Source organism: Solea solea, chromosome 11 (assembly GCF_958295425.1).
Source record: "Solea solea chromosome 11, fSolSol10.1, whole genome shotgun sequence".
NCBI classification, from domain to species: domain Eukaryota; kingdom Metazoa; phylum Chordata; class Actinopteri; order Pleuronectiformes; family Soleidae; genus Solea; species Solea solea.
This window is the reverse complement of record NC_081144.1, coordinates 15,747,433-15,766,830: the sequence shown is the minus strand read 5'-3', so window position 1 is coordinate 15,766,830 and position 19,398 is coordinate 15,747,433. Positions and strand designations below refer to the sequence as shown.

At 38.6% G+C, this 19,398-nt stretch overlaps 3 protein-coding genes and 1 long non-coding RNA gene across 6 annotated transcripts; all 4 read right to left on the bottom strand.

Moving 5' to 3' along the window:
* Positions 1–351: 351 nt before the first annotated feature.
* On the bottom strand, positions 352–3,969 carry LOC131468266 (taste receptor type 1 member 1-like). Its single transcript, XM_058642318.1, has 6 exons — positions 3,788–3,969; positions 3,307–3,598; positions 2,473–3,198; positions 2,154–2,354; positions 1,911–2,031; positions 352–1,571 (listed from the first exon to the last, which is right to left on the bottom strand). Exons 1-6 carry the CDS (start codon positions 3,967–3,969, stop codon positions 649–651), a joined length of 2,445 nt encoding a protein of 814 aa, XP_058498301.1. The 3' UTR covers positions 352–648.
* A 325-nt stretch (positions 3,970–4,294) lies between these two features.
* LOC131468277 (uncharacterized) lies at positions 4,295–6,324 on the bottom strand. The gene is made up of 2 exons (XR_009241693.1): positions 6,114–6,324; positions 4,295–4,713 (listed from the first exon to the last, which is right to left on the bottom strand). It is a non-coding gene; the product is annotated as an uncharacterized LOC131468277 (long non-coding RNA).
* A 1,077-nt stretch (positions 6,325–7,401) lies between these two features.
* LOC131468267 (taste receptor type 1 member 1-like) lies at positions 7,402–10,980 on the bottom strand. Its single transcript, XM_058642319.1, has 6 exons — positions 10,799–10,980; positions 10,318–10,609; positions 9,484–10,209; positions 9,165–9,365; positions 8,922–9,042; positions 7,402–8,582 (listed from the first exon to the last, which is right to left on the bottom strand). Exons 1-6 carry the CDS (start codon positions 10,978–10,980, stop codon positions 7,663–7,665), a joined length of 2,442 nt encoding a protein of 813 aa, XP_058498302.1. The 3' UTR covers positions 7,402–7,662.
* Positions 10,981–11,235: 255 nt separating this feature from the next.
* rer1 (retention in endoplasmic reticulum sorting receptor 1) lies at positions 11,236–18,209 on the bottom strand. Of its 3 annotated transcripts, XM_058642332.1 has the most exons (8): positions 18,071–18,209; positions 16,319–16,400; positions 15,434–15,538; positions 14,807–14,903; positions 14,458–14,536; positions 13,598–13,733; positions 12,984–13,038; positions 11,236–11,724 (listed from the first exon to the last, which is right to left on the bottom strand). In XM_058642332.1, exons 2-8 carry the CDS (start codon positions 16,397–16,399, stop codon positions 11,714–11,716), a joined length of 564 nt encoding a protein of 187 aa, XP_058498315.1. In that variant the 5' UTR covers position 16,400; positions 18,071–18,209; the 3' UTR covers positions 11,236–11,713. The 3 variants fall into 3 exon arrangements, with proteins under 3 accessions (XP_058498315.1, XP_058498313.1, XP_058498314.1); XM_058642330.1 differs by having other exon boundaries at positions 11,236–13,038; positions 18,071–18,208; XM_058642331.1 differs by lacking the exon at positions 18,071–18,209 and adding an exon at positions 17,998–18,016 and having other exon boundaries at positions 11,236–13,038.
* Positions 18,210–19,398: the final 1,189 nt, after the last annotated feature.

Genomic DNA, 19,398 nt, shown 5'->3' with positions numbered 1-19,398 from the left:
TGAGAACACAAATGTAATATAATGTTGTAATACTGTGTTGAAAAATGTAAATAATACATTGTACACAGCACATCAATAACCCGGAGACTTTGGGTCCAACCCCTGCTTTTTCTTCAGAAATAACTTTATTCCAAATGTGTATTTTTAACTCTTTTTTTTTTTAATCAGGGTGGCAGAACACAGCAAATAGGAAGGCATTGTATACTCACTCATACATACATGAATATTTAAATGACCTGATGGACATCAGTTCCACTGTTTACAGAAATAATTTGCATGTATTACTAGATAAATTGTGCTTCCCATCCTCCGTTTCCCCTGAGTTGAGAAATATCTTCATTCTTTTCTTCGTTATGTGCCCACCAGTGACACTTGGTCCTGTTAGCGTAACTGTTAGCAAAGATGGCGGACACTGTTTACATTCTGGGAGTGAGGTCCCGTCCCCCTACGAGTGGGTCTACAAAGTGTGGAATTAGCGTTGCAGTTTCAAGCCTTGGACCAAGTGTCACTGGTGGGCATGTATCAAAAAAAGAATGAAGATATTTCTCAACTCTGGGGAAACTGGGGTTGGGAAGCACAATTGTCCAAACATACTACCCCTATTGCAGTAATACAAAACTAAATGCAAATCGGTGCAGTAGCTACTGGCTAATTGTTTTTGCTATAATTCTGAATGAGTCCTTGGAAATATTGCTGTGTGTTTTTGTGAGGTTGAAAAATGATGATGTAACATTTTGGCAGGAAATACCACAGGAGAAAGCAGTAGAGACTGAAGAGTACTGCCACAGCATTAAGAGTTGTAATATATTTACCACGATAAAGCAAGTATTCAGTGGCAAATATAATCCAGGTGAGGATCAGCAGGAGCAGACAGAAAGTTATTGCTTTGGCCTCATTGTAATTTTTTGGAAGGTGTTTTCCCATATAGGAGAAAACAAAACAAAGAGAGCACAACAATACAAGTAAAATCACAGAGCCAGAGTTTGCGGTCAGACTTTGGTTACAAACAAGTATGGTTTTATCTGGATATCCAAATGTTTCATTGTAGGGCTTGGGGGGTCCTTGTGAATAGCCAATGACAAGGAATAGTGCCTGGGTGACGGATATCACGGCGATGACCAGCCATTGTCCGTGATATTTTATCCACCAACTGTGGACGTAGGAGAACTTGGCAGCTATTTTGAAAATGCAAACAATTTGAAAAGAGCGCACAACAAAGCATGCAATACAAACCGTGTAAAACAAAAGGAATGGCAAGTACCTCAAGATGCAAAAAGAAAATGTTGGCTTGTCAAAGTAAAAGAACACGCTAACACTACTCAGACCAAGGCAGCCTAAGATTAGGAAGCACATTGGTCCCCCAGCTGATCTGACAACAGGAGTGTTGTAGTTAATGGCAAAGAGAACTGACATGGCTAGTGTGATGCCCACCAAGACCAAGGCCCCAACCATGATCAGTATGGCTGCACTGTCTGTGAATCTGATGTACTCCACCAACCGAAGATTACATGACGTACTTCCTTCTCTAGACCATTCTGTCTTTGCACATGGTATGCACGTGTAGGGGTCCTCTGTTTGACACAAGAGACGGACAATTTGTTTGCAAAGTTAATCTTGACTTTTCTCATTTTAAGAAAAGAGACATACAGACGTGTGGAGAGGTCACTGTTGAAAAGACAATTTTTGTAATCTGAGAAGCTGTTATAAACTTTTTCTTCATGTCAAGCTTTACTTACTTTCTTGCGTAGGCTCACAGTGATATACCCAAAGCTAACTGTCTGATGGCATGTCAGCGAGTCAAAGTGAACAGGGAAAACTAAGCAGCAGTGTCTGATCTCACCAAGGCAGAACATGTTAGCACTTAAAAAAGAAGAGGGTGTTTTCTCTTGTTTTGAAGCGTAATTGCTTACCTGTGGTGTTAATATAACTTCCATTAGGGCAAACTTTACACGTGAAGCAGCAGTGCTGGATTCCATCTTGTATTTTTCTGTGTCCTGCCCTGCATTCTTGGGAACACCGTGATGTTGGCACCTGTACAGCACAGTTGTTGAGCAGGAAAGTAAATACAAATATGGAGAGGAGAATATTATACGGGAGATAAGATGAAGATGCAGAGCCCCCCTGTTTTTGACCACAATAAAAGAAATACCTACCCCTTTGGAGTGCCACTGAATTTTAGTGCTATTGATGACGAAATTGGATGGGTGAAAACTATAAAAACCAATCTCCTGTGCATCACCACTGTGGTTCCAGAAGACTAAAGAATAAATTCCGAACCTGGGGTCACCATTTTCATCAAACTGAATTCTTTGATTCAACAGTGTAAAGTTTGACTTCTTCAGCTCTGCTAGAATCTGACGTGGAGAGACACACAACATTTCACGTTACTTGCACATGTGTACATGTGAAGCACTTTCTTGTTTACATCAGTTCTATGTTATGTATTCCTGGATTATTTATAGCCTTACTTACCATGTGCGGGTGCACTGTGACGTTGTCATTGCATGTGCCAGCTCCACATTGCAATATGCTGTGCAAGGCATGAGCAATGGCATAAACAGCAGAATACACAGGGAAAGAGAAGGAGGGGTCTGCAGCAACGACCTCCTCTGCAGTCAGGTTATGGCAGTTGCAAACCTGATTACACAACTTCTGTTGTTCTTCATTCTCACTGTGAGTGTGACTTTTGGAAGAATAGATAAAATCAGTGAACCCAGGTATTAGCTTGAATGGCTCAGCGACTCCAAGCACAGTTCCAACATTTCTGATCCCTTTCTCCTTGGGGAGTTTCTTGTTTAAGGACCATGCGTCTCCTGCGATCCACACTTTGTTGTTGAAATTTTTCTGTATTGCTGCCTTGATGAGGCGTTCTGCTGTCCATTCGGGAGCAAACACAATTATTATGTGAACTCTCTGGGCCGTTATCTGTTTGAACACTTGGGTGAAATTTGTACTATGATTGAGTTCTTTGGTGTACGCCAGGCAGATCTCGGTGTCCTTTATCATATCTATGAACACCTGCTGGCCATCTTTGCCATAATCATCATCAATGTAAAGGAAAGTAACCCAGTGCCAGCTAAAGTGAAGTAGGATTTTGAGGATCACTTCGATGACATCCTTGTTGGGATGTACTGTCCGTAGGAAAGAGGGGAAATTCTGTTTTCTTGAAAAGACAGAGCTTGCAGCTCCATAACTAACCTGGCAAACAAACAAAAGACAAACTGTTATTATTTAAAGTTTTAATTCTTAAGTGAAATTGCTGTTCAGGTTTTCTTTTATTAATTATACGAAATATGGCAAATTTACCATAGGAATGAGATCCATCATGAATAGTGGTGCTACAGTCAGTGTCTCAGTGCTTGTATAAGCGCCAACCACTGCGATCATTTTGGACAGATTTGTCTGTGGTCCACTCCAAGGATGGATGGAGCGGTTGACTGAGAGGAGGCTGAAAATCCCTGGAAGGGTGTTTGAACAGTGGCCATATATGTCAAAGCCAAGCGATACATTTGGCAGAAGGTTGGTGGAGTTATTGATTTCCTTGACAGCAAATCTCATCATCTGAAACCTCCGATAACTTGACAGTATAAAGGGTTCACTGTGAAAAGAGGAAGTGACAGAGGTGAAGGCTGTTCACATGTGGACCTTTAAAAGTATTTCACAGTCATACAGCCTTTGAAATAGCAATTCAGCACATTGACTAAATGTAGTCATTGGCCCAAGTTAAACTAAACCTTATTCATTCATGAACAAGTTAATAAAATATCCATTCATTCCTGGGTCTCACCTGGAGCAGTCGATGACTTCTGGTTTGTCATAGACAACAGGTTCACTGGCACGATGAATATTAAAAAGTCCACCGATCAGATAATCCCCCTCCAGGTGAAACTCCGAGGCTGAGACCGTAGGTTGTGACGAGGCTTGTAGTAGACGTCCCAGCAGACACATCCAAACGAGAAAAGGGGCCATTGCTCGAATTCTCGTTTACCAACCACATGTAGACTCTTATTCTCTTTGCCTTAAATAAGCTGGTGACATTCAACCATCAGTAATCATTTCCACATAACTATGGATATAGTCAAATCAGTATGCAAAAATCGCGTGTTGTTACAGGCAGCATGAACAAACCTGCTAAAGAAGGACATGATACAATCTAATCAAAACATATTCAAAATATCAGCTTTTAACATATGCAACAAATATGTTTGTTTGAAAACTACAAAAAAGAGACGAAAGAGAAAGTGTTTAAGTGTTTTTTAATAACTGTAGCACAAGAAAACAAGGACATGCAATCCATGAGAAAGATGTTTACTTAATCAATTTTAGAACCCAATTAACCAATTCTGCTTTTGTCAATTTAAACTGATATGAATTAACAAAAAAAAACCATCAGGAAACAGTATGGTGATTTAAAGGGAAAAAAATCTAATCAAAAAAAAAACAAAAAAACCACCAAACATATCTTAAAATATATTTACATATATATATACAAATCCTCCAGACAATCATTTGAAACATACTTTTTACAGCAAAATGTTGTGATCCCTTACTACAGTGCTGGTCAAAGTCTAACACGACAGATAATCCCCAGCATTTTGACAAAAATGGGGGTTCAAAAAAATCAAAAAAAGACAGAAAAGACAGCGTGATCGCCACCCACTTCATCCATTTGTTATAATAAAGGCTCTCAATCTCTGTTTTCTTATGTTTCCTCTGTAAAAGAAAGAGAACAACAATTTGCTTGGAATGACTAACAGATTATTATTTCTTTTTTTTCAAATAAACACAGATTATAAAGGATTACAACAGACTTAAACCTAAACTTTGAAACACAGATGGGCAAAGGTTTCAAAGCAAAAAGGCCATTGCTGTATAAGTGGAATAGCTATATTATGAGATTAGCCCCTTTTTTTTATGAATTAGAATTAAAAAAATAGTCGCAAAAATGTGTTTGGAAAAACTATCCACAAAACGGTGTAAAATCAGAGGCTTACTTGACATTTCGAGCTAAATTTGGATTTTGATGGGGTGGGGGGTTTGCAAAAACACAGTATCCCATCTGAAGAACTGAATTAAAGGTGAACTACAGGCTACGGGAAACGACATGGGTTGGGTTAAGCAAGATTAGTTTTGGAATATGCACTCAAGTGTGTTGCTGTCAAATTATGGGATTACCTGGATTGATGTCGATCTAACATGAAAACTGTTTGTGCTGAATAATAACTGGCTTATTTCAAACATGTCTTGAATGTATGTCCAAGTGTAATGTGACTGCATTTGAACAGAGGACAACTGGCTGACACTTAAGTCAGAGCAGCTCCACTCTTATGATGAAAGATGACATTTTACAACTGGTGCATTTCCTTCAGATTTTATATTAAACATCTTAATTGGTTACTCTTCATTAACACTACTGACTTTCAATATATAACTTCTTAGAAATAATTAGGAACCAATATATTATTCAAGAGTTGGCAATTTTATTTCAGTTTGGAAAAGGACATGTACTGAAATCGCCATCTTTGTGGGGAACTTTCTAAAGAAAATTGAACTCAGAAATTTTTTTTTTTGCATGGTTCCTTCCTGACGACTTTATACTTACCCCATTGGGTTAAAAATGCAAAAGGCAACACTGAGTTTTGTTTCACTTACTACTGAACAAATGCAAAAAATCCCTAAAATGAGGATGAGGAGGGTCCTCAAAACAGAAAAAAAGGCCAAATGCCAAGACTTATTTGATCCATGCTGTTCATACCATCTAACATGGTGAACAACGGATCTTTTTTTTCATGTTACTGTTTCACTTACAAAAAAAACGAAAAGAATAAAAATAAAAAGGAAATCTATAACTCTCGTCACTTCCCACCGGCTGTGACCTTTTTCCACATAGAAGATTAGCCCTGATGCCTGGGTTGAAGTATTCAGAGGTCAGAAATGTAACTCAACAGTTTACAGACAAGATACTTAATCTTTTCTATTCAACTCAGAGGTGGAGGGTATGAGTGTTAAATCTCACCATATAACTAGACTAAATAAATATTCAATAACAGATTCTTAACTATTTAGAACAAAAGTCTCAACAAGGCAATATTAGAAATGAAGGGTTAACATACCAGTTTATTGAAATGTCCAGTAGTAGAAAATACAGCCAGTAAGTTGTGTGACACACAGTTGATGTGTGGGAGCTTCTGTTAAGCAGACCAACTCCCCGGTGAATGGGAGCTCTGTCCCTTATATCCAAGATATCCAACCACAACACAGACACTTCACATTTACATATACATTGGGATTTATTCAGGAATGCTATTTGCAACTGAGGACCTTTTAATCACCATGGGGTCTTTTCACATGATAATTGAGCCACCTTGACTTGTCTACTTCCTGCACTGAGACCATCAGACCGACACACTTCAAATGAGACAGTGTTTACACTTCAGAGTGGTGGGACTGTCCCCAACTGATCAAAGAGCAGAATATACACAGGGATGAAATTTTGTCTATTGTCTTCAGGGTGTGGTCTCACTGTCTTACATATGCATGTGGTCTAAGAGACATGTTACCTGTCCAATCCTTGTGAAGAAGGCACTTATGCACTTAAATGACAAATAAAATATCCATTAAGATGGGTGTGAGCTTCCCCACTCACAGCTCGTCCAGAGGAAGGAAAAAGTCGGCGTGGTGGTGGAAAATAATCTTTTATTTTCAACAGAAAAAAGTCCACCAAACATACAAATAAACTGTTGTAGTCGCTCTCTCTCTCTCTCTCTCGTTCCTGCTTCCTCCTTCCAGACCCAACCTACTGCAAGAGACCAGAACCAGGTTACAAGTGTGCTTATATAGCTGACTGATTACCTGATTCTGTCCAGCTGTCTGATCACCAGCTGAGCCACTCCTCCCTCTCCTCCAGCAGTCGCCGCTCTAACCATACCCCACTGCCACAACGGGGTAAAGGAAATTTGTGACAAGCTTATTGAAGAAACTGATATTAGAGGCTAGAATATGCTGCCATCTGGCAATACCTGTTTCCTGCCTGGTACGACTAGATCAGAAAGATACCCACATTACTAAGTGACATGAGAACGGCAGCCCACAGCAACTTTCTGTAGGACAATGGAAGAATTAGGCATCCTCGGTTTTTTTCACACAGTACACAGGTGACTCACAGCAGCATGGTTTTCTGGACTCCTTGCTGATGAGATATATATAATATAATGTTGTAATACTGTGTTGAAAAATGTAAATAATACATTGCGCACAACACATCAATAACCCGGAGACTTTGGGTCCAACCCCTCCTTTTTCTATTTCCTCCTGTTGGTGGTTCAGAAATAACTTTATTCCAAATGTGTATTTTTAATATATATATATATATTTTTTAATCAAAGTGGCAGAACACAGCAAATAGGAAGACATTTTATATTTGTAGCAACTTCTGGAGCAGGTGACATTCTCTAAGAAAGATTAGGCATATACTGTGCATCACTCATACATACATGAATATTTAAACAACCTCAAAGTGTCACTGGTGGGCACGTATCAAAAAAAGAATGAAGATATTTCTCAACTCAGGGGAAACTGAGGTTGGGAAGCACAATTGTCCAAACATACTACCCCTATTGCAGTAATACAAAGCTAAATGCAAATTGGTGCAGTAGCTACTGGCTAATTGTTTTTGGTATAATTCTGAATGAGTCCTTGGAAATATTGCTGTGTGTTTTTGTGAGGTTGAAAAATGATGATGTAACATTTTGGCAGGAAATACCACAGGAGAAAGCAGTAGAGACTGAAGAGTACTGCCACAGCATTAAGAGTTGTAATACTGTTGCCACGTGTGAGGTTGTGGTAAGTGCCAAAAAGGACCCAGGTGAGGATCAGCAGGACCAGACAGAAAGTTATAGCTTTGGCCTCATTGTAATTTTTTGGAAGGTGTTTTCCCATGTAGGAGAAAACAAAACAAAGAGAGCACAACAATACAAGTAAAGTAATAGAAGCTGTTTTGGCTTTCATTTTCACGTCACATTCGAGTAGGATTTTGTCTGGGTACCACAATGTTTCTATGGGCTTGGGGGGTCCATGTGAATAGCCAATGACAAGGAAGAGTGCCTGGGTGACGGATATCACGGTGATGACGAGCCATTGTCCGTGATATTTTATCCACCAACTGTGGACGTAGGAGAACTTGGCAGCTATTTTGAAAATGCAAACAATTTGAAAAGAGCGCACAACAAAGCATGCAATACAAACCGTGTAAAACAAAAAGAATGGCAAGTACCTCAAGATGCAAAAAGAAAATGTTGGCTTGTCAAAGTAAAAGAACACGCTAACACTACTCAGACCATGGCAGCCTAAGATTAGGAAGCACATTGGTCCCCCAGCTGATCTGACCACAGGAGTGTTGTAGTTAATGGCAAAGAGAACAGACATGGCTAGTGTGATGCCCACCAAGACCAAGGCCCCAACCATGATCAGTATGGCTGCACTGTCTGTGAATCTGATGTACTCCACCAACCGAAGATTACATGACGTACTTCCTTCTCTAGACCATTCTGTCTTTGCACATGGTATGCACGTGTAGGGGTCCCCTGTTTGACACAAGAGACGGACAATTTGTTTGCAAAGTTAAGCTTGACTTTTCTCATTTTAAGAAAAGAGACATACAGACGTGTGGAGAGGTCACTGTTGAAAAGACAATTTTTATAATCTGAGAAGCTGTTATAAACTTTTACTTCATGTCAAACTTTACTTACTTTCTTGCGTAGGCTCACAGTGATATACCCAAAGCTAACTGTCTGATGGCATGTCAGCGAGTCAAAGTGAACAGGGAAAACTAAGCAGCAGTGTCTGATCTCACCAAGGCAGAACATGTTAGCACTTAAAAAAGAAGAGGGTGTTTTCTCTTGTTTTGATGCGTAATTGCTTACCTGTGGTGTTAATATAACTTCCATTAGGGCAAACTTTACACGTGAAGCAGCAGTGCTGGATTCCATCTTGTTTTTTTCTGTGTCCTGCACTGCATTCTTGGGAACACCGTGATGTTGGCAACTGTACAGCACAGTTGTTGAGCAGGAAAGTAAATACAAATATGGAGAGGAGAATATTATACGAGAGATAAGATGGAGGTGCAGAGCCCCCCTGTTTTTGACCACAATAAAAGAAATACCTACCCCTTTGGAGTGCCACTGAATTTTAGTGCTATTGATGACGAAATTGGATGGGTGACAACTATAAAAACCAATCTCCTGTGCATCACCACTGTGGTTCCAGAAGACTAAAGAATGAATTCCGAACCTGGGGTCGCCATTTTCATCAAACTGAATTCTTTGATTCAACAGTGTAAAGTTTGACTTCTTCAGCTCTGCTAGAATCTGACGTGGAGAGACACACAACATTTCACGTTACTAGCACATGTGTACATGTGAAGCACTTTCTTGTTTACATCAGTTCTATGTTATGTATTCCTGGATTATTTATAGCCTTACTTACCATGTGCGGGTGCACTGTGACGTTGTCATTGCATGTGCCAGCTCCACATTGCAATATGCTGTGCAAGGCATGAGCAATGGCATAAACAGCAGAATACACAGGGAAAGAGAAGGAGGGGTCTGCAGCAACGACATCCTCGGCACTCCGGTTATGGCAGTTGCAAACCTGATTACACAACTTCTGTTGTTCTTCATTCTCACTGTGAGTGTGACTTTTGGAAGAATAGATAAAATCACTGAACCCAGGTATTAGCTTGAATGGCTCAGCGACTCCAAGCACAGTTCCAACATTTCTGATCCCTTTCTCCTTGGGGAGTTTCTTGTTTAAGGACCATGCGTCTCCTGCGATCCACACTTTGTTGTTGAAATTTTTCTGTATTGCTGCCTTGATGAGGCGTTCTGCCGTCCATTCGGGAGCAAACACGATTATTATGTGAACTCTCTGGGCCGTTATCTGTTTGAACACTTGGGTGAAATTTGTACTATGATTGAGTTCTTTGGTGTACGCCAGGCAGATCTCGGTGTCCTTTATCATATCTATGAACACCTGCTGGCCATCTTTGCCATAATCATCATCAATGTAAAGGAAAGTAACCCAGTGCCAGCTAAAGTGAAGTAGGATTTTGAGGATCACTTCGATGACATCCTTGTTGGGATGTACTGTCCGTAGGAAAGAGGGGAAATTCTGTTTTCTTGAAAAGACAGAGCTTGCAGCTCCATAACTAACCTGGCAAACAAACAAAAGACAAACTGTTATTATTTAAAGTTTTAATTCTTAAGTGAAATTGCTGTTCAGGTTTTCTTTTATTAATTATACGAAATATGGCAAATTTACCATAGGAATGAGATCCATCATGAATAGTGGTGCTACAGTCAGTGTCTCAGTGCTTGTATAAGCGCCAACCACTGCGATCATTTTGGACAGATTTGTCTGTGGTCCACTCCAAGGATGGATGGAGCGGTTGACTGAGAGGAGGCTGAAAATCCCTGGAAGGGTGTTTGAACAGTGGCCATATATGTCAAAGCCAAGCGATACATTTGGCAGAAGGTTGGTGGAGTTATTGATTTGCTTGACAGCAAATCTCATCATCTGAAACCTCCGATAACTTGACAGTATAAAGGGTTCACTGTGAAAAGAGGAAGTGACAGAGGTGAAGGCTGTTCACATGTGGACTTTTAAAAGTATTTCACAGTCATACAGCCTTTGAAATAGCAATTCAGCACATTGACTAAATGTAGTCATTGGCCCAAGTTAAACTAAACCTTATTCATTCATGAACAAGTTAATAAAATATCCATTCATTCCCGGGTCTCACCTGGAGCAGTCGATGACTTCTGGTTTGTCATAGACAACAGGTTCACTGGCACGATGAATATTAAAAAGTCCACCGATCAGATAATCCCCCTCTAGGTGAAACTCTGAGGCTGAGACCGTAGGTTGTGACGAGGCTTGTAGTAGACGTCCCAGCAGACACATCCAAACGAGAAAAGGGGCCATTGCTCGAATTCTCGTTTACCAACCACATGTAGACTCTTATTCTCTTTGCCTTAAATAAACTGGTGACATTCAACCATCAGTAATCTATGGATATAGTCAAATCAGTATGCAAAAATCGCGTGTTGTTACAGGCAGCATGAACAAACCTGCTAAAGAAGGACTTGATACAATCTAATCAAAACATATTCAAAATATCAGCTTTTAGCATATGCAACAAATATATTTGTTTGAAAACTTTGAAAAAGAGACAAAAGATAAAGTGTTTAAGCGTTTTTTTAATAACTGTAGCACAAGAAAACAAGGACATGCAATCCATGAGAAAGATGTTTACTTAATCAATTTTAGAACCCAATTAACCAATTCTGCTTTTGTCAATTTAAACTGATATGAATTAACAAAAAAAAAAACATCAGGAAACAGTATGGTGATTTAAAGGAAAAAAAAAATCTAATCAAAAAAACAAAAAAAAAAAACACCAAACATATCTTAAAATATATTTATATATATATACAAATCCTCCAGACAATCATTTGAAACATACTTTTTACAGCAAAATGTTGTGATCCCTTACTACAGTGCTGGTCAAAGTCTAACATGACAGATAATCCCCAGCATTTTGACAAAAATGGGGGTTCAAAAAAATCAAAAAAATCAACTGGTTTACAGAAAAGACAGCGTGATCGCCACCCACTTCATCCATTTGTTATAATAAAAGCTCTCAATCTCTGTTTTCTTATGTTTCCTCTGTAAAAGAAAGAGAACAACAGTTTGCTTGGAATGACTAACAGATTTTTTTTTTTTTTCAAATAAACACAGATTATAAAGGATTACAACAGACGTAAACCTAAACTTTGAAACACAGATGGGCAAAGGTTTCAAAGCAAAAAGGCCATTGCTGTATAAGTGGAATCGCTATATTATGAGATTAGCCCCCTTTTTTTATGAATTAAAATTGAAAAGTAGTCGCAAAAATGTGTTTGGAAAAACTGTCCACAAAACGGTGTAAAAATCAGAGGTTTACTTGACATTTCGAGCTAAATTTGGATTTTGGTGGGGTGGGGGGTTTGCAAAAACACAGTATCCCATCTGAAGAACTGAATTAAAGGTGAACTACAGGCTACGGGAAACGACATGGGTTGGGTTAAGCAAGATTAGCTTTGGAATATGCACTCAAGTGTGTTGCTGTCAAATTGTGGATTACCTGGATTGATGTCAATCTAACATGAAAACTGTTTGTGCTGAATAATAACTGGCTTATTTCAAACATGTCTTGAATGTATGTCCAAGTGTAATGTGACTGCATTTGAACAGAGGACAACTGGCTGACACTTAAGTCAGAGCAGCTCCACTCTTATGATGAAAGATGACATTTTACAACTGGTGCATTTCCTTCAGATTTTATATTAAACATCTTCATTGGTTACTCTTCATTAACACTACTGACTTTCAATATATAACTTCTTAGAAATAATTAGGAACCAATATATTATTCAAGAGTTGGCAATTTTATTTCAGTTTGGAAAAGGACATGTACTGAAATCGCCATCTTTGTGGGGAACTTTTTAAAGAAAATCGATCTCAGAAAAATTCACTGCAAAGTGTTTTTTTTGCATTGTTCCTTCCTGACGATTTTATACTTACCCCATTGGGTTAAAAATGCAAAAGGCAACACTGAGTATTGTTTCACTTACTACTGAACAAATGCAAAAAATCCCTAAAATGAGGATGAGGAGGGTCCTCAAAACAGAAAGAAAGGCCAAATGCCAAGACTAATTTGATCCATGCTGTTCATACCATCTAACATGGTGAACAATGGATCTTTTTTTTCATGTTACTGTTTCACTTACAAAAAAAACGAAAAGAAGAAAAAAAAAAAGAGGAAATCTATAACTCTCGTCACTTCCCACCGGCTGTGACCTTCAGATTTCAAATGAGAAGGAGGGGAAGAAGACTAATAAGTGGGAGTTTTTAACTAGCAAAAGGTTTCCCTGTGTCGTCCTTGCCTTTGTATGTCCTCTTCCCGTGTGTGAAGGGTATGTATCTGTACTTGATCATATGCTGGAGAAAATGCAAAAGAAAGAGGAGAATTAGCGAATGTGCATGCTTACCAATATAAAACAAGGATATGGACAGAATGAGTAAAATAAGACTACATAATAGGCTGGGCAACATCTGCACATTATACATTTTAATCAAATGTGAGGGTTAGAGGTCTAGAACATAACATTCAGGAGGGCTTATTGGCAGAAATGGAAGATACTACGCATAAGTATGCTTCTATAAGCGTATAATCGCTTTAAAATGAAGACTGTTTTATTCGACACCTTCAGCAGCCTCACCATTAGAGGTCACTCATTCTCACCGATTCTTACACACTACACCTTTAAGATGTTGTATGTCTACAGTTTCTCTACGTTTATTCTCTTCTTTACTCACAGAAGGCAGCTTCCTCAAAAGGGTTACCGAGTCATCTCTGCTCTAATTGTTGTATCGCACAATCTTAACTGTTGCATCTGACAACCAAGTTTCTATAGCTAACAGATGGGTCTCTAGTACAACCAGTCAATATATACAGGGGCATGTAGTAAATAAGTCAGTGAATGTACAGTTTCTTTACCTTGATCTGCCTCTTCATGGTGATGCAGAAGAGCATGATGAAGTACATTACAAGGATAGGCCAGAACACTGGCACGTTGAAGGCATCAAAAAAGGTACAAATCATAGCAATAACGATGCCTTTTGTTGCAGAATGCCTGGAAAGAAAAGAAACAGAAAGTGTGGTACTATTATTTTACAATATCTTTTGTGCATGAACACCAAGTCACTAAATAGTATTTTGGTATGCTGTGAAGAGAGGTTTCTTGAGTACATCACAAGAGATAGATCCATAGTAGAAAATGCAGAAAACACATTGACTACTCTGTCAGTAAGGCCAACATTACTTAAAATTACCTTGTTGACTGAACATAATATATAATTAACAGTAATAAGCTGCCATTTGTTTTTTTTTTTATTATTTTATCAGCACAGCAGTGAACCACAGTAAAATGAGGAACAACATGCACGCACGCACGCACGCACGCACGCACGCAAACGATGCTTGCAGTGAAAGCTGTGTAGTCTTGGGACGTGCACCGCTGGTGCTGCTGGTACCACTTGCGCTCGTTTTGGCCCGGGTTGCCGGTTGCCAAGCTGATATGAATATGTTTTACTTTTTTATTTGCAACAAGATATATAGTATATAAGGACAGGTTTTCAGATCACAACTGAACGTTTGAAGAAAATTGAAGGCCTTATTATTTAGAATTAGGCTATTATTGATGTAAATGCAGCCGTTCAAGGCGCACAATTGATTTATTACGGTATTGACGGTACTGCAAAATCCATGTCGCGGCGCAATGTCACCGGTGATGACTATGACACCGGTGTACCACCCACCCCTAAGTGAAGGGCGCCCAAACCATGAGCTGGACTCACCAGAATTTGAATTCAGGCAACCTCCTGATGAAGGGGCGGAACTCCTCGTTCTGCTTGGTAGGAAGAGATGGGCCCTCATCTGCAACAGATATGAGTCACAAGATAATGTTGTGGTTAGTACAAAATGTTTCAATCACGACTCAACATAAAGAATAAAACTATACAAGGTAAAACATAAAACAACCCTAACAGATAAAATGTACACTTTTTTTCCCCCCAGAATTATGCTGTTGATAAATGCATGTGTTGTTTGATGGAATGACTTTTAATAAGAGTCGTCTAGGTAACAACCCACACCATCAACCAAGTGCACAACATAATCACAAATGATCAGATTGAATCAACTTGCCTTCGTCAAGCAGTGAAGGGTCCACTTTTGGCGACAGAAAAGCAATGAAGAGGTTGAGATGGTAGATGCCCAATGCATATGTTACTATATACCAACCCTGAAAAGAAACATCACCGTGTTAAAAGGCATTCTGTCCAGTAAACAAAACATCTTTCATCTTTCCTTGTTAAAGACAGAATAGACAAATAGACTTAAATCTAAAACACACATCAAACATTAGCTAGTGAGACACATATGATCTGCCTTATTTGAACAACTAAAGTCAAGAAGTATCCGATAAACAGTCACTGTCCTTTTGGAGTGTCCACTAATGGGGATAATTTTTCCAATCCAAGGGGTATTTATTATAAACAATGTATTGCACCGTCTTTCAGTGTGTTTAATGGAACAATAATCCACTCATTGATAGTTCTTTGAGACAAACTTAAACATATGAACTTTTTTACTGTGTCTACTTTGAGCAGCAGCAACAAGACAAACATTTTTTGTAATGATTTGTCTTCCAGGCTACATAAATAATTAGAAGAGGGACATTTCAGGTAGAGTATGTCACAGGCTGGGTAAATCAGCTTGCATTTTCTAAATTCCGTGAGCAAATAATAAGATATAAAAAGGTAAAACATTAACCTGTAGTATGTAGACTCTGATCATATAGACTGCAGTAAGTAGTAAAGTAGATGCCCATCGCACTGCATAGAAAGGCGTTGACTTGTCCAGCCATGACTGATAGACCTGTGAAAAAACACACAAAGGAAACAAAAAAACACACAAAGGAAACAAAAACAAGTCAGACACAACCTTATCACACCCTAGAGCTTGTCTGTTTCATTTTCACTTTGCAGGAAATGAATATTACTATTATTCAGTGACTGTAATTGCCTTAATTACATTTAATGAATGATTGAATGAACTGATGACCACCCTTCCACTTACAGTGCAATGCAGTGATGACACTTTACCAGGATTCCAAGTGATTATTTTAACTGTATAGGAAATAAATGTAAAGCTAAATTTTACCACATGGGACATTGTCGCTGATCATTTTACGACGATACAGTACAAAAAGCATTCAATTAACGTCACTAACTTGCTACATTTCACTTCATTTGTATGAGTAATATAATCTGGTAAAACATGTTTTTTTCTGATTCTCTTGAGCAGACACAAGATAACTGGAGGGTGCATAAATGCAAAATGTTTCATTCAGTTAAAAGGAGATAATTATTAAGTTGTACCGTTGCAAAATGTGCCCATGATGTAATAAAGCAGTTGGCTGTAAAAGTAATACCAGTCTGACCATTAGTTCAAGAGCAGGTGCTTATGGAAAACTCTGGAACAACTCCACAACACAATCATTTTGAAGAGAGTTAGTGGTGTGATTTTTAACTGATGACCATTTAAGAGTTTAGCAAAATATCTAAATAATTAAACTTAAGGCAACTCAGAAGACTCGGTGATTGATGATAAGGAGAAAAGGAGATGATATGCGTTGTGGTCTAAGAGACATGTTACCTGTCCAATCCTTGTGAAGAAGGCAGCAACTAAAGATGGTTTCCCATGGATTGACTCCCCAACACTGTCCCCTTCTGACATTCTAACAGACAAAAGACAACTTTTGAGTTAGTGGTGCATGATGGGTAGTGTACAAGTTAATAGGCTAATGTGGTTGAAATAGAATGTTGCAGCCGCAGGGCAGTTTCACTAACAAACATCCCCCACTCTTGTAAATATTTGCTGGACTTTCAGGTTTGTAAGAAAATAAAATATTACAGTCAACTTGGTTTTTGTTGAGAGACTAGACATGCTATCAACACTCAAAAACATGGCCTCATCTTCAATGATGATCATGTGTTTCAAGAATAACTAATAATGATAAACTGACTGATGTTTTATGCACTTAAATGACAAACAAAATATCCATTAAGACGGGGTAAAGGACATTTGTGACAAGCTTATCGAAGAAACTGATATTAGAGGCTAGAATATGCTGCCATCTGGCAATACCTGTTTCCTGTCTGGTACGACTAGATCAGAAAGATACCCACATAACTAAGTGACATGAGGTTAATGAACTGAAGAAAATATAGTATCTATGGAATGTAGGGGTAAGAAGAAACTACATTCTTAAAGCATTATTATTTTCCCCTGAACAATTATGAGGTATGTGAAAACGCAGTCATCGATATTGTCAGAGGCAACTGTATCTACTTGATACTCTTAGTAAATTCATCCAGATATTTATTTATAGATCAAATAATACACAGAAAAATACACAATTCACATAAAAATCTAAGCATTGAGAAGCCTCCATAATGGTTATATAGTCGAATCGCAATTGAATTCTTGAGGTACGTAGATATTTCCTCAACAATTGATCAATATACATTAAAAAAAATTAAGTAACACAAACAATGGCGACACATTTCGACTAAATATCGCAAGATTGATCGTTAACTAGTGAATTGTCCACCATTAGCGTAGTTCACTAATAGTTCACGTTACGATAGTGTAACTTACACAGTTATTGTCAACTAGTGTTACGATTACATGGAATATACAATGAGCTATATTTAAATGTCGCGTTGATGAAAAAGGCAAGACCGTGAAGAAATTGCTAACGTTACCAGCATGACTGGCTAACCGGCTTTACGGAGTCATGGAGGCAGATTCTACGAGATGTACATAAAATACCGTTTCTGTGTACAAAACAAATACAACAACTGCTACAGACGTTATGTATGTGCTATTATTACAGGGTTATTCACGTTGCAAATTAGCCCTCGATATAGCTAACAAGCTACCTAAATGTACATTGCCCTTTCGCCCAAATAGTTTGTGTGGGTTATGTAGTCTTTGTAAAGGTTCAGCCGATCCCAGTCGGCCTTAAAATTAAAACAGGAAACTGTATTTCCCATAATTCAACCGCACAGGAGGTTAAAGCCCAAGCAGCACAAAATGTAGTTCTCGGCTCGTTTTTATCAACATTGCAATGAATGTGTATTCGGCAAATGTTGAACTACAAGTACCAGCGATGACTTTGAGAATCTGACAACTCACTTCCGGAGGTACAGTGTAGGTTGCTACTGACTCCAAAGCTAGCCATTCAACCCTGAGCGAATTCACAAAACTAAACACTACTAAACACATCAGCATCCACTGAATTATACAGTTTGTTTAAGTTTGTGTCTTACTTGCAATGCGTCGCCGTGTGTATTTGTTGTGCCTGCAAATGCAGTGAAATAATCAATGACACTCGTTTCTTACCTGATACGGCCGCTGTTGTCACTACCCGGCTCTACCTAGCTAGCTAATCGAACCACGTCTCGCGCAAACTGGTGGTGTGGTGAACACGTCAGTACTTCCGCGAGGACTCCAACGCCAGACAAGACAAGAAGAACCCGAGAACATCGAACCACCTTAGATGCCACAGGAGGACTCTTAGGTCAAGTCTCAGCTCATTTCCCTTGTGTGGAGTTTTATTTTACAGCAGGTATGATGGGGCTCAACGCTTCATCCTTTAATGTAAGATATCATGTGTGATGTCACCAGTTAACATTAAAGAAAAAGCCAATATGTGTATGAAGGCTTTCGAGAGCATTCATAATCCAAGCTCTCTGGGGGTGAATTGTTTAATGTTGAGAGAGGAAGCCTTAAAACAGAAAAATAGAAATCAAATTATATTTGTGAAGAAAGCTGCTTCCTTAACCATGAAAGAGACCAAGTATGCTGGGCGGGAAGGCAGGATTAACTTCAGTAACTGAAATAAAGGAAACTTCTGAAACATCAGGAATATGGCATCTCATTATTTGCACACGATGGTGCCATTACATCACTTGGATTAAGAGGTCCAGTGGGCCAATTATTTTACCAATGTTTGGTTGTCTTATAAAGCAAGTTATGGTCTTCAAATATCTGGATGTGCGGATGGAAGAAAAAATGGACATGGAAATCCCATGTGGATAAAGTAAATAATAAATCTGAAAAGTTTCTTTGCAAACTGTTGATAAGAGAGGATCATGGATCAGGATGAGAAATCAAGAGCCTGTTCTGACTTGTTTGTTGAAAGCTTGTGTTCCATATTCAGGGCTGAGGAATTGGTTGTAGTATGTACATTCAAGTGGGACACTCAGTTTGAGGAAATTAAATGTCCGATAAACTGGCTAAAAAAAGTGCTAGCCAGGGAAGTGATAGATCGAAAGATGTGTTTGGGAAAGAATGAATATGTTAGTGTCTGGAAAGAATGGAAGGGACACGGGTGTCCTAACTAAACTGAGATTGGGGCATAGTAGATTAGCCTCATCTAAAAATGATAGGAAAACAGCCAGATGTGTTGTGCCAGTGTGGACATTTTTTTCATTGATCTTATATATACTATTTATGCTGTAAATATCAAGTCCATACTGTGTATATTCTGCTGTCTATAATGTGCATTCTACATTCTATTTTAACAAATTTTTATTAAGTGTGAATATCTTCGTATATTGTAATTTTCTTTTTTGGTAATGCATGTTTATTATTTATTATCTTTATCTTTACTGTCTTGCTGCTGTAACTATGTATATTTCCCCACTGTGGGACAAATAAAGGACTAT

What these genes read in the sequence shown, in the direction of transcription:
- LOC131468266 (XM_058642318.1), bottom strand. Translation starts at nt 3,969, where the DNA reads ATGGCCCCTTTTCTCGTTTGGATGTGTCTGCTGGGACGTCTACTACAA. An exon ending in TGATGGATCTCATTCCTATG is followed by an intron (nt 3,199 to 3,306) that starts GTAAATTTGCCA and finishes TTTGTTTGCCAG; the next exon opens with GTTAGTTATGGAGCTGCAAG. An exon ending in TTCAGTGGCACTCCAAAGGG is followed by an intron (nt 2,032 to 2,153) that starts GTAGGTATTTCT and finishes TGTGCTGTACAG; the next exon opens with GTGCCAACATCACGGTGTTC.
- LOC131468267 (XM_058642319.1), bottom strand. Translation starts at nt 10,980, where the DNA reads ATGGCCCCTTTTCTCGTTTGGATGTGTCTGCTGGGACGTCTACTACAA. An exon ending in GAAGTCATCGACTGCTCCAG is followed by an intron (nt 10,610 to 10,798) that starts GTGAGACCCGGG and finishes CTCTTTTCACAG; the next exon opens with TGAACCCTTTATACTGTCAA. An exon ending in TTCAGTGGCACTCCAAAGGG is followed by an intron (nt 9,043 to 9,164) that starts GTAGGTATTTCT and finishes TGTGCTGTACAG; the next exon opens with TTGCCAACATCACGGTGTTC.
- rer1 (XM_058642330.1), bottom strand. Translation starts at nt 16,399, where the DNA reads ATGTCAGAAGGGGACAGTGTTGGGGAGTCAATCCATGGGAAACCATCT. An exon ending in CCCTTCACTGCTTGACGAAG is followed by an intron (nt 14,537 to 14,806) that starts GCAAGTTGATTC and finishes TATCTGTTGCAG; the next exon opens with ATGAGGGCCCATCTCTTCCT. An exon ending in CCATGAAGAGGCAGATCAAG is followed by an intron (nt 13,039 to 13,597) that starts GTAAAGAAACTG and finishes CATTTTCTCCAG; the next exon opens with CATATGATCAAGTACAGATA.